This window comes from Nanorana parkeri, unplaced genomic scaffold (genome assembly GCF_000935625.1).
Source record: "Nanorana parkeri isolate BGI_ZX_2015 unplaced genomic scaffold, ASM93562v1 scaffold676, whole genome shotgun sequence".
NCBI lineage: Eukaryota > Metazoa > Chordata > Amphibia > Anura > Dicroglossidae > Nanorana > Nanorana parkeri.
This window is the reverse complement of record NW_017306944.1, coordinates 724,225-737,770: the sequence shown is the minus strand read 5'-3', so window position 1 is coordinate 737,770 and position 13,546 is coordinate 724,225. Positions and strand designations below refer to the sequence as shown.

General features: G+C 38.0%; 1 protein-coding gene across 1 annotated transcript in view; it reads left to right on the top strand.

The window, feature by feature from the left end:
• CACNA2D1 (calcium voltage-gated channel auxiliary subunit alpha2delta 1) overlaps positions 1-13,546 on the top strand; it is a gene marked incomplete at its 5' end in the record, with an annotated part of 205,838 nt that overhangs the window by 185,091 nt on the left and 7,201 nt on the right. The window contains 6 exons of the mRNA XM_018563565.1: positions 3,701-3,853; positions 3,930-3,982; positions 6,266-6,321; positions 8,481-8,610; positions 9,300-9,412; positions 10,657-10,739. Of these exons, the coding sequence (XP_018419067.1) occupies positions 3,701-3,853; positions 3,930-3,982; positions 6,266-6,321; positions 8,481-8,610; positions 9,300-9,412; positions 10,657-10,739 (588 nt within the window). The remainder of the gene's footprint in view (positions 1-3,700; positions 3,854-3,929; positions 3,983-6,265; positions 6,322-8,480; positions 8,611-9,299; positions 9,413-10,656; positions 10,740-13,546) is intronic.

Below are 13,546 nucleotides of genomic sequence, written 5' to 3'. Positions count from 1 at the left end.
CATTATCCATCATTTTTGCAAATTGGGATTTAATTTAGGTGGGAATATTTGTATTTTTTTATTTTAAATATATATATATATATACACACAGAGAGTTAGCTAGAAGAGATTACCTTTATGAGTAAACTCATATTGCTGTTATACCTTGTGAATCTGGTGAGTGTTTAGTATAAGTTAGATTGCACGAAGGTGGAACACGTGGAAGATATCTGATGATTGCATCAATTCATCCATATGTGGATGTCCATGGACTTTAACACCAGTCATTATTCATTTTTTGTTTACTAATTGCATTGATTGTTTTTTTCACTTTTATCACAGATTTATTTGGATTTGTTCACATTCAAAACTCTCTGCTGCAATTAGCAGATGGAGAGAAAGAGGAATGGGGAGATAGCGTGGTGCACTTTGTTTGATATTTTTTGTTTGGAGGGATTCTTCTGATTTTTTTCACTGCGGCTGTCACATATAATCATTTGTGAGGGGGCGGTATCCATAAGCATGAATACTTACCATTTTTAATTGCTGAGAGACACTCACTGGTGGCACTGGAACTACAAGCTACAGATCCAAGCATGTCACTGCCACCAGCAGATGCTCTGGTTCCTGACAAGCACATCTTTTTCTATACTTTTCTACTTCAAGACTCTTCTAGTTAGTTCACAAAATATGCTCACAGCTACTGTGGCACCTTTCAACAACGATTCAGATTGTTTGTTTTTTTCCTTGGCTAAGACCTGATGGACCATACCTGGACCCAGCCAGAAGGAAGATGCTGAGCAAATAATGTGTTCAGGGCACTGGATACTGCATTGGATCCTGCACAACCTTGAGGATCCCTGTAGAAGATGATGTTGTTTTTAAGTACAACTTGGAGAAGAGGTTAGAAGCCCTGTTTAAAGCCATATTTGCCCTTGCAGAGCTGGCTATGCAACTTGCTGCTGTCACCATGGCTGCTTGTCAAACCTTATCTATATATATGGTGTAAATCTTTTGGCTAGGGACCATGGGGTCATTTTGTAGACCTTGTCATTTACGACTAGAACTTTTTCCTGTGGCCCTGCGCTATTGCATCAATAGCCTGGCATGTACCCCCTGACTGACCTCAGGGATGACTCTCCTTTTTGTTCACATATGACAGATCTATAGCTTAAATGCTAGTTTACCTTTTTCGTGTATCCTTAGATACTCACAAGGAATTCACAGCGGGGCAAGAGCTTACCCCCACTAGCAAAATCTTCTGCTTCCTCCTTTAAGAAAAGTTTCTATCATCCCTCCCAGGCCCCAGGTTCCAAACCCAAGCCAGGCACTCAGTTCCATCATAGGTTCTGGCCCTCCAAGCCTGTAAAATATGGGAACAATGAAGGGATACCCCCACTTATAATTGTGGGGGGACATCTGTTAGCCTTCTTGGCCTCATGTATCTGGGACATTGCCAAAGCCTGGGTTCAGAGCGTTGTAATGGGCTGCAAACTGGAGTTTCACTCTCTGCCTCCCCCATGCTTCCTGTTGTCAAACATGCCAAAATCTCCTCAAAGATGGATGTCTTCACTGCCCTAGATCAGCTTCTTTCTCAGGGGGTCATAGTCCCTGTTCTGGAGGCAGAAGTATTTAAGGGGCTCTCTTCCAACGTATTCACTGTCCCAAAATTCGCGGGTGGGTTGCCTTTTTCCCACCCTAAAGATTCTCAATAAGTTATTGTGGTTGCAAAACTCTATATGGAATCTACCAGATCAGTAATCACTCACCTTCACCCAGACAAATTTCTGTCCTCTGCTTTAGCTCTGCTTGGGTCTGAAGATATCGCAAAAATGGTGTACTTGGACAACCTACTCCTCAAAGAACTGTCAGCAGAAGTCTTATTGTCCAAAGTTAATTGAATGATACAAACCCTGCAGAGCTTCAGATGTGTCTTGAAGCCTCTCATCATTTGGCTTTGAGCACTTGGGAATAGTCTTAAACATGGCCCTGTACAGGTTCTTCCTTCCACTGGAAAAAATCAAATTTCTCTAACCTTGCAGTCCATGAGTCGCCCTGCCATTCACTTTGCATAAAGGTCTACAACATACTGGATATGTTTTTCACCAGGACCAGGGATCCCTGGGCAGTGGATGACTCCGTGGAATTAGTTCACCTCGATCTATGCCTTCCCTCCTCAGAAACTCTTTTTTTTGCCACCTTTGCAGGATCAAGGTGGAGGGAATGCAGGTGTTCTTTATTGCTGCCAAATGGCCCAGTTGACCTCGGTACAGGGATCTAGTTAAACTTCCAGATTGTCCAGTCCTGCTGTCCCAAGGACCAGTATTCCACCCTGCTTCTCGGTTACTTGTTTTAATGTCCTGGCTGTTGAATCCCAGTCCTGAACAGTTGTTTTCAATAAGTTCTGTTTACATGATAATGCTGTTTTGAGGTGGATTGTGATGCTTTGCATAAAAAGTAGATATGCTGCAGTTTTATGCAATGCACCACACCTCACTGCATGTCATTGCACCAGGGTGTGTCACAACGAGTGTGATCAAGTAGCAAATCATGTTCAGCATTTTTTATAGATTTATTACACTGGAATGTTTATTTTCTGTAAAATTACCTACAAAATCTGCTTCACATACAAAATTTTACATTGGGGGTGTAGTGTTTCTATTTACAACTCTGGAACTAAACATGAGATTGCAGTAAAGCTAAATTACCCCATTTTTTTAAAAACAAATGTGACATTTCATATTAAGCTTAACTGCCTTTTTGTTTGCAATTATAATGTAACACTTCTAGTGAACTGCAAAACTAGTAAATAGATAGGGCCCCCCATCGTAAATAAAAGAGAGAGGTGATATAGGAAGCTGTATTTCTGAACCAGGAAACAAGTGTGTCACCTGCTTGATTTTGCAATGGGACATATGTGAATAGATCAAAAGATTTGTAGTACAATGTTACAAATCCTTTAGTATTTAGAACACTGAACATACAGTATATATATTTTATGTGTGTTTTCAACTGTTTGCCTGGGTTTTCACTCCTGTACATTACTTTATTATTTTTTTTTTACTTAATCAATATTTCTTTATTAAGCATTTTCAATTTACAGAAAGAAGAATGCATAACATAGCACAATTGCGTACACTTCGAAAATAACTTGTATATTGGTACAGTATAGTATATAACATTGCTATACTAAGTAAGGTGTGCTCGTTCTAGCGCCTCTATGGAATCTAAAGGGGTAGCTATAGTAGGTTGAGCAACAGGACGGTTCAGAATCTTTGAAGATGAGTCATGAAGAAAGAAAGGATAGTTAGAAGAGGACGGTAAACACTAACTAAAACACACTAATAGACAAAGACAGTAGTCACAATGAACAATATGTATTTTGAAGCCACATTTTCCAATTTTTGTAAAAAGTGTGGTACCGATGATTTTTATAAGCAAACATTGTCTCATAAGAACATTGTAGGTTTATTAAATGTATGAGTTCCGAGAAATTCGGAGGTGAAGATGAACACCAATGCCTGGCAATGGAAACGGTTGCTGCATAGAGGATGTGAGTGACAATGGTCCAAGCTGAGGGAGGAATTATATCTATGTCAATGTGTAAACTGTACATTACTTTTCATCTGCTGTTCCCTGGTCTCTTAATTTTTATAAAAAACATGAATCTGTGTGCCTTAATGCATTCGTATCTGTTTTGTCCATTTTTATGCATCTCTAGATTGGGAAATTCTTTGGAGAGATTGACCCAAGCCTGATGAAAAAGCTTGTCAATATTTCTGTATATGCATTTAATAAGTCTTATGACTACCAGTCTGTGTGTGATCCAGGTGAAGAGCCAGCGAGGACAGCTGCTCCCCGCTCTGTGTTTGTGGTAGGTAATACCATCAAACTACTATTGAACATACACCCGTACTATTATTGCATACTAAACCCAATATCTTTTATAGCCTACAATAGCTGACATTTTAAATCTTGGATGGTGGGCTTCTGCTGCTGCTTGGTAAGTAATAATTTTTGATATAACAATGTAAAAATAAAAAATAGGAATGTTTGTGATTATAGCCTAATCTCATAATTCAGAACACATTTAAAGCAGAACTACTGCCTCCTATTACATACAGACAAGGCAGGTGCCACCTTAGCCTCTATTTGAATTGCATTTGCCATGGCGCTGCACATGTGATCATCTATAACACCAGCCATTTGAGGACTTAAATGTTCAACGGAGCACACTGGCAACCTTGACAGTTGGCATGCCTAAAAGGTAACTGTAACTAATTAAACTGATTGGTAAAGGTCCTATTTAAATTACGGGTTTTATGGCTCAGACTTTAAATGAGGGGTCACATTTGTACTTGTTGTAGTAGAACCAGTTGTAGTTGTACCAGACAACTACCATTAGCCACTCATCATATAATAAATATTAAAATGAAACTCCAGTTTGCTAAGGTTAAACCCTTCTAAATTAAGTATGTACGTTAGAACAATTTTAGTAGTGAAAGATCTGTACCTGTTTATGTTCTATAGATTGGTATAGGACATTACAGTGTAAATGGTAAGTGGGAGGTCTGCCTTAATGTAAAACTGACATGAGAAAACAGGTTTTATTTTATGTTTCCTTCCTCAAGAGCATGCACTCATTTCTTCCACTCTGTTAATGTTGCTCCATTCAAATGCTAGGAGCAAGGAAAGGAAGTACATTAGATAAACTCAGATCTGTTCATTTATAGTGAGGTACTTTCACAAAGTAAGACTGAAGGAATGCCAGTGGGTTCATTTCCTTACAATAATCCTTTCACTGATGAGGTGATGATAATGAAGGCAGATCTTCCCTCAGTTATTCAGTTTAGGAAAGTTCAGTATAAGACCTATAGCAATATCTTCACAACAGTGAAAGGAAATAGTTGACAGTAAGGTTTGCTACAATTCAGGGGTGTAACTACAAATCATAGGGCTCCATAGCAAAACTTTGGCACCCCCCACCCCCCCGGCTAACTCTCCCTGTAGTTTCTGGCAGTGTCTACTTTGACAACATGTGACAACAAGGACAGGCAGCACGAGAGCTGTCAGCATAGTCAGTGCACTACTAGTGAGCAGTGTTGTGGGTAAAAGTTATAGTAGCATGAATAGTACCCATAATGATATTTTAAGCTTCATTAAACTTTTTTGCAGAACTACAAACCGCAGACCTCCTAGAAGGTTTTAGCAGATGTGAAACTCTGAGTTTGTGATTGCATTGGGCATACAGGGTTGGTTAATTTGCAGTCTCTAGAAGAAGGTTAGTGGGCAGTAAATCTACACTGCTATGATAGAATAGATAAGCAAGTGCTTCTTACTGCACAGAGGGGAATCTATGACTAGATGATCCTGAAGTCTGACATCAACCCTTCTATATTCTAACAGCTAATCCACACTAAATGGATCCCAATAAGATAAGTGTCAAAATTAAATAAATAAATAAACAAAGTCACCTGCTGAGCCAAATATGTAGTGTGAAATTCCTAAACCATTGCACCGCGCTGAACCTCTCTTAACATTATATAATAAACAAAGAGTGTGTCTAAATGCTGAAAACAAATTAACCCCTATGGGAAACGTCATATACTTTGTAAACTTAAATAAATCAAACTCCAATGAATAATTAATCTCCAATAAATAATAATCACCTAGGATTCAAATTATTTATAGGAGTTTGATTTATTTAAGTTTACAAATTATATCACTTTTCCGTAGGGGTTAAGTTGTTTTCAGTATTTAGACACACTCTTTGTTTATTATATATTGTTAAGAGAGGTTCAGCGCGGTGCAATGGTTTAATAAAATCAACCCTTCTATACTTGAAACCTCACAGTTTAGTTTTCCTAATCAGCCCTCCTAATAGGCCCCTGTTATACCCCAGGGCCCACAGCCAACCTGCGGGCAGCTATAGCTATTGTTATACCCACTGCTAAGATCCTTGCAATGTATGTAATTTACCTTTACTACATTTGTTTTCAAAGAAAAGTTTCAAAAAAATATTTCTAAATAACATATCCACTCTCTAACTGGATCTGCAGGAACTGCAGAGCTGGATACACAGAAACACAATCTAGTAAAACAAAACTTGATATACAGCTGTGATTGCTGCACTGTGATCCACATATAAAAATGTTTTACTTGGTGTTCTTTACAGCAGACACTACTGAGAATGCTAACGTGTAAAGCTGTTTGCTGTTACTAATGAAAATTGTATGCTTCTTTACTTATAATAAATTGAAATACTAATTAATAGTTTATGCCTTAGGTCTATATTACAGCAGTTACTCTGGAGTCTTACCTTTCCAAACTTTAACGAGGCTGGTATGTCTGAATAATGTTTTATGTATTCGTGTTTTAAATTATATTCATCAACCAAATTTAAACCATTTGTTTTTGCTTTGTAAAGTATGCATATGCAAACTGATGCTAAACTCAGGAGGGAAATCTTAAAAATGCATTCCAGTATCTTAACTATGAAGAAAGATGCAGTTTATTTGTGCATCACTCAGCTGTAGATCCTCAAATAATCTCTGAATTCATGCTGACACTGTCCTTCCTTCTGGAGGATGGCTACTTTTGTTCCCCATGCTTTTGAGTGTGCTGTAAAGTAGCCAGCACTTTAAGCTTACTCCTGTGATGAACTACAATCTCACGTTTAGTTTACTAATTTGTATCAAGATTATATTCCATCATAGGAGTGAGCTTGGAGTAGTGACTGCTTTGCACATTATAAAAAATTCCAGCACAAGGGGCGAAGGGGGTTCTTCACAGTAAGATCAGTTAGGGTCTGGAACTCACTGCCACAGGCGGTGATTTCAGCAAATAATGTGGAATTGTTCAAGAAATTTTTGGACGATTTCTTAAGGGACCGTAATATACAGGGGTACAGGTACTCCTAGAATGAGATCCTAATGGGTTGGACTTGATGGACTGATGTCTTTATTCAACCTCAAATACTATGTAACTATATATTGATTTAAGGCATTCTTCCTTTAGTTTTCTTGTGGATATTGTACTGTATAACACTAATCTTGTATATTTTAAAGAATTAACCGACACTAGTGGTTACCATCATGAGGCAATTCAACCACATAACCCAAAAAGCAGTGTTTATTGTAATACATCTTCATATTCATTGTGATAAATTATTTTGTTAGGTTTTTATATATCAATAGATATTTCTGTCTGTCTTCTGTTAAGAACACATTGTGCATTTCTACAGTATAAATTAATTCAAATTCCACTTTATTTTTACTGTTATACTTCAATAAAACAAAACGTGCAATGCAATTTACCATTGCAGGAATTAAAACAGCTGTTAAGTGGAATTTAGAAAAGTACATGATGAAATGTGATGAAACTGATATGTTCTTAGAAAGCCCCATAACTGTAATGTATTAAACTATATCCTTGTAGCAATTTGTAACAATATCACTTGGCTTTGGTAAGTGACCTAAGGGAAACTACTAAATTTAGACCTTATAAAACTATATATTATATATCTAGAGAAGTGGACTAAGTTGTTAGTACCCTTAGTTAGTACCCTTCCACAAAACAATCCCCCACAATTTTTTTTCGCAAATAACTAATTAATTTGACTTTGGTTCAACAGAACACTTCAAATAATAAACAAATCAAAATGGCATGGACAAAAATTATAGGACCCTTAATCATCTGCACACATGAAAAAATGCACATTTTAGGCCTGAGAATCACTTTATTGTATTGGCACAAGTCTGCTTACCTCATCTATATACATTCTGCATATATTAACTGTACTGTTCCCATGTAATATTTAAAATTACTACATATTCTATACTGCCATGATAATACAGTTTCAAGTATTACATAATTTCTAAATGCAGGTTAAAGGCCGTGACACACTGCACGCGAAGCCGTGCAGAGCGAAGCAAAGCTCTCCGGCACGGAGTTTCGCGTGCAGTGTGTGAGCTGAGTGCAGTCAGATGATTGACTGCACCTTCAGCCAATCAGCTCGTCTGTAACAACCGGCCAGACGTCGCATCCCGTCGCGCCGGTTTATACGCGCGAGCCGATTGGCTGAAGTTGAAATTGTTCATCTCGGCACGCTCAGCTCTGCGAGCTCTCGCAAGTTGAGGTGCCGAGAAGAAAGTGACATGACACACTGCTCGCAAAGGCAGCGCGCCACCGCTCCGCGCTGCTTCGCGTGCAGTGTGTCACGGCCTTAAGTCCTTAAATCTTATTACTTATGTCTTAGGCATAATACATAAGACTTTACATATGTCTCAGGCTCTACAGTATGTCCTTTAGATATTTAGATAACAACTATATAGTGCAAGGGCCTCCCTGACTTGATACAAATTGGATAGATTAGCTAGGTTCTTGTATTACATAGATTTGGTTAAACCACAGTTGATTGTACAAAGATTGTACAGTCAGATTGAAAGTATATGGTGACCCTTACTCACTTACCTTACTTATGACCTATTCTTGTCTTGCAGCTGAATTTGATGATGATGACTTTTCTTCCATTATGTCAAAGCAGAGCTGTATCACTGAACAAACCCAATATTTTTTTGAAGATAACACTACATCTTTTAATGGGCATCTAGACTGCATCACCTGCACAAGGTAAACCCTTATTAGTCAGTAAAAGGATACTGTTTCATAGCTGTTATATTAACCAACTTTTCTTTCCAGAGACAAAAAAGACCTGATCATAATGATGCATTAGTAATGTTTTTGTTAATATTACATTGGAACCATGTGATAAGTCCTTCACTATTAGGGATGAGCTCAGGTTGGGACCAAACCCAGTCCAAACCTGCACTCCACTGAATCCTTACCTGCCACCCAATGCGCAACGTGTGGGGAATTACATAAGCAAAGGGACGGGATGCAGGGATGTCATTGACCTTATATGATGGCATACCTATGTTTAGTATATGACATTTGTCTAATATGGCCTAATAATGTGGCCATATATGGTAAATGATGTCAGCACAAGCATCCTGCCCCTTTGTTTACATGCAGTTGTGAGGTGAGGAATCCCTGGTCTGCTGCTGATTGGGTGGACGTGCCCATGGCAATTCCTTATTCAAAGGAGCTCAGATTCGAACCGAGTTGAGTCTAAATCTGTGCTCATCCCTATTCACTACATTGATAGCATTCCAAAACTGGTAATTGGCCTCTCTCGTGGCATTAAGCCATAATAAACCAAACGGGTCTTTTTGCAGTTTTCCATTTTGCTATAGCTTTGTGTGCATTTTTGTTTAATTGTTGGTAATAAAGAGGACAATTTCCTTTGATTTTGTTTTCAGAATCTACCATGTTGAAAAGCTTGCCAACACCAATTTGCTCTTCATAATAGTAGACAGTCGTCACACATGTGATGCTTGTGATCAACAACCTCTAATACAAGCAGAACAACGCTGTATCCTTTCTGTCAAAATACCAACTAAACCAAACATGGAACTTATTTAATCCCATAGGGATAATACTATTTTGTCATATTATTAGAACTGAACATATTTAAAATATTAGACAGGGTAATTTTAAGGTTGATCAGGCGTATTAAAGGCATGTATTTTTTTTAATTGTAAGCAGCATAAGTACCTAAATTTGACTTGGTATAAGCCTCTTGTACTCCCTTTACAGCAGAGTTAAGAAAGAGGAAGGGACAAACAGCAGAAAGGAGCTAGTCAGCAGTGCGTCAATGCAAGAAGCATGTTGATTGGAGTAGAGCAGAGAGGGGAGGTCATCCGTAGCTCCTGACTGTCCTTCATTTGGAGAGACGAAAATCTGGCAGTTGTACAGTAATTGCGGTTGTGCACTTCCCATCAACTGGCAGATTTTCGGATGAAAATGCGATCACGGCCAAAAATTGGCAGATTATTGTAAGGTGTATGGGCACCTTTAGGTTCCATTCCCATCTAGGTGCGATTCCTGCATCAGCAACTTGTGATTTCCTGCAGCAAGAATCCCTAATATGCCATTTAGTAGGCAGTGGCAGCTGTTACCCATTCAAGTTAATAATAGGGTGACAGCTGCATTTGAACACCGCATGTAATTGTATGTGATACGATTGCATGTGTTTAGGAGTCAATCACTCTCTCGATCAGGTGTTCAGGGATAGTGATTGATTCCTAACCGAATGTAATTGTATCACATGCCACCAAATGTAATCATATCACAATCTAAATTGGGCTGTATTCTTTGCCTAGATATTTTGTGCTCAAAGGTGTCACTCTTTCTCATCTTATGAAGGTTGGGAGGTATGAGGTCATCAGTCTGCTGCTTCTTCTTTCACACTCCAGTCACAGGCCAAAGGAGGGACAAGTAGGATAAGGAATATCTTAAATTATATAATCTCCCCTGCCTGTCTACTGGGTGGCAGAACTGTGTAATTCTCAGTACTGGATAGACAGACTTATAAATCTTTTGGCTGGTAAAACAGCTTCATTATACATATTTCATCTGTGCAGTTATCTGTTTTCTTGAAGTTTAAGTCTATTGCACTGTTAGAAAACAAAGTGACCTTAATTATGTTGAATTTGATTTGTACTATTTTGTTTTATATGGCAACATCCTTTTAAACTTCATCCATAGTTATACTTCCAATGGGGAATGTATATTGACACATTTATGTAATTGCATTTCCTCAATTATAAACTACAGCGAATGGACCTGATCCATGCCTGCTTGCTCAGAATCCACGGTACAGAAAAGGTCCTGATGTTTGCTTTGACCAAGATGATTTGGTAGGTCTTATTGCTTAACAAGAATTTAGTTTAGAGGAATCTTTCAGTAACATTTTCTGGTATTTGATTTTGTTTTCAACTTCTATTAATTGTTTAGTCAGTATGTAACTGTTATTAAAAAAAAAACATGTTTGTTGTATTTATAGCCACGTCAAAAGTATTGCTTTTATTCTATTCTCATTTCCTGTATGGCATGCTATGGAATGATTGTTAACATTACAACATGTTAAATATATCCATGCATTTTGGTGAAGTTACACTGCATGTGTCTTGCTTCACTCTGCTATTTTTTTATAATTAACTATCAATTCATGGCTGCATTTTCTCAGCTCTGTAGCAAGCTACTTTCACACAATGTTTGAAAATATGGTGGAAGAATACCAGACTTTTTTATCTTCTTAGATTTTTCTATTTTTGTAGGCCTAATCTTTATTTTCCTAGTGATAATGGCAAAGTTTAGCAGAATATATTTCCTGTTTGATTATCCATATCACTAAATATGTCATACTAAGCAGTCTTTCAGCTAGTACTCAGCTTTTAATGCATCTATATGTAATAGACATATATCTGAATGTGTTTTAGTAATCAAGGAAGGGAATAAGGGGGTTAACAAAGTGTTTTCTTACAACCAACTATGGGTGCATCTATACCCATAATAGCCCTCAAGGCTGCTATGTGAACCAGGAGAAAGGAACAAATAAACCTTTACCCTAGCAGTTTTCATTTTCAGCTTTTTCACCAGTACATGGGGAGAGTGAGTTACTGTTATTAACTTAATTTAAATATAATATTATCGCATGTTATCATAATTGTGTGAAGGTAACTCTTTTCTCACTTGTTAGCTTAAATATACTCATCAGCAGTGATTCTGAATTTCGAAGCCATCCTAAATGTAGATTGTGACTCTTAATTCTAGGCGAATCATTGGAGCTCATTTAACTGCTTGCTAACTGCATGACATCTCATCTTGTGTGTCTTTTATTGTCTTTTTTTTTCTTCTGCTTGCAACTTTGCCTGCTATTAATAGGATGAGCCTTTGTGCACACCAAGTGGTGCCACTGCCTTGATGTCCACTTCTATCTTCATTTTACTGCAAGTATTCTTGTGTTGATGAGTTCTAGTCTTATCCTTTTTATTTTATTTTTATTTGCTCAAAAAAGAAAACCTATACTGAGGGAAATATGAGGGCTACCATTGCTGGCTTGTCCATCAAAAATGCTAGTGGTCTGGCGGTAATGCTGATTCACTGACATGGAAAAAAGAATGCAGATCAGATGCTCTAATTTCACACTGACTTCCCCGGGAGTATGCTTGCTCTGGCTCAGTTACTCAGGAAGCACTGATGCTAGAAGTATCTAACATTTTTTTTAAAGTTAGCAACTGCAGCCTATAGGTTTTTCTTAACACAGGATCCTTTTAAAACAGGCCTTTATTAGCTTAGTAGTTATGCTTTCCCTACAAATATATTACAGCAATCATAGAGCACTGATATCCTTCACATGAAATACATATTTTGCTTAGTCAGCATTGATGGCTTCTGGGAAACATTTATTTTGGACAGTTCAGGGCCATTCTTTGAAGTAGATGACTACCTCATCTCAGGCAACACAAGTCTGATCTGGAGTTGACAACACAGTTGAGCACTGGCCAAGGTACTTTTCTTATTTGCTCCAACAGTTATTTTTCAGGACAAACTTTGACCATTCTCACCTCTGTTACTCTCCACCCTACCTCTCATTCCAAAACCTAATTCTTTACTCCCTATATCATCGACATACTTTTATTACCATTACTATGTGTCTGAGTTTATTTCAGAGATTGTTGTCCTGCAAATTTCTTCCTAACATTTTGCTAAACCATTGTGTATCAGTACTGCTTGGACCTTAGAAGAAGGATGAAGGCCCTGAAAGCTTGTCCGTGAAAATGTAACTGTTACTGCAGATAAACAAAGTGTCACAAATAGTACTCAATTGCTTTGTTGCAATAGTGCATTAATATGGCTACACAGGAATAGACACTGACCTTGCTTCCCTTTCAGAAACATCTTTGACAAGTAAGAGGTAAGGTGGTTAATGAAGAACCCAAATAGCCATCTTTTGAGGGTAATATTAATAGTTGCATAAGAACTGGTTCCATTGATAAACTAATTATCTACATTGAGAGCTTTGTAGCTATAAATACAGTATATCATTTTAATAGGTGTGTTGCTTAAGGCAGAAAGTCACTGTATTAAACAAAAGACACTGCACTATCTCTATGATTATAAAACTCTAAGTGCATATACTTAGTGACAATTATACAAAATGTTCACTCCAACTAAGTCCATATAAAAATATTCCCAAAAATTATATGATCAAAAATGAAAATCCTGTGATGAAATCCTTGTGTTCACTTTCTTTATATTACATCAGTGAGTCAAATAATCATTGCATATAAAGTTCCACAATCACTTGTGACTTCTTTGCTTCAATTCCTCGTCAATTAATCACCCATGTGGCCTTTAAACGCTCTGCAAACTTCCCTGGTGTCTGATGTCTCCCTCTCCACTGAATCACCAACAGCTGAAAATGATGAGTCTGCCCAATGTCTCTCCCAAATTTCACTTATCCGCTCAAAATAGAAAACCAATATCGCACATAGGGGTCTATTCACAAAGCTGCCGAAGGATCTGGCCGTAGCTTCGGCCGATCCTTCGGCTAGCTTCGGCCCCAGGACCCCTTCGGTTCAGGAGAACCGAGGGGGTGCTGTACGGGCTATTCACAATAGCCCGTACAGCTCCCGATCACGGCCGAGCGGCTCAGTCGAGC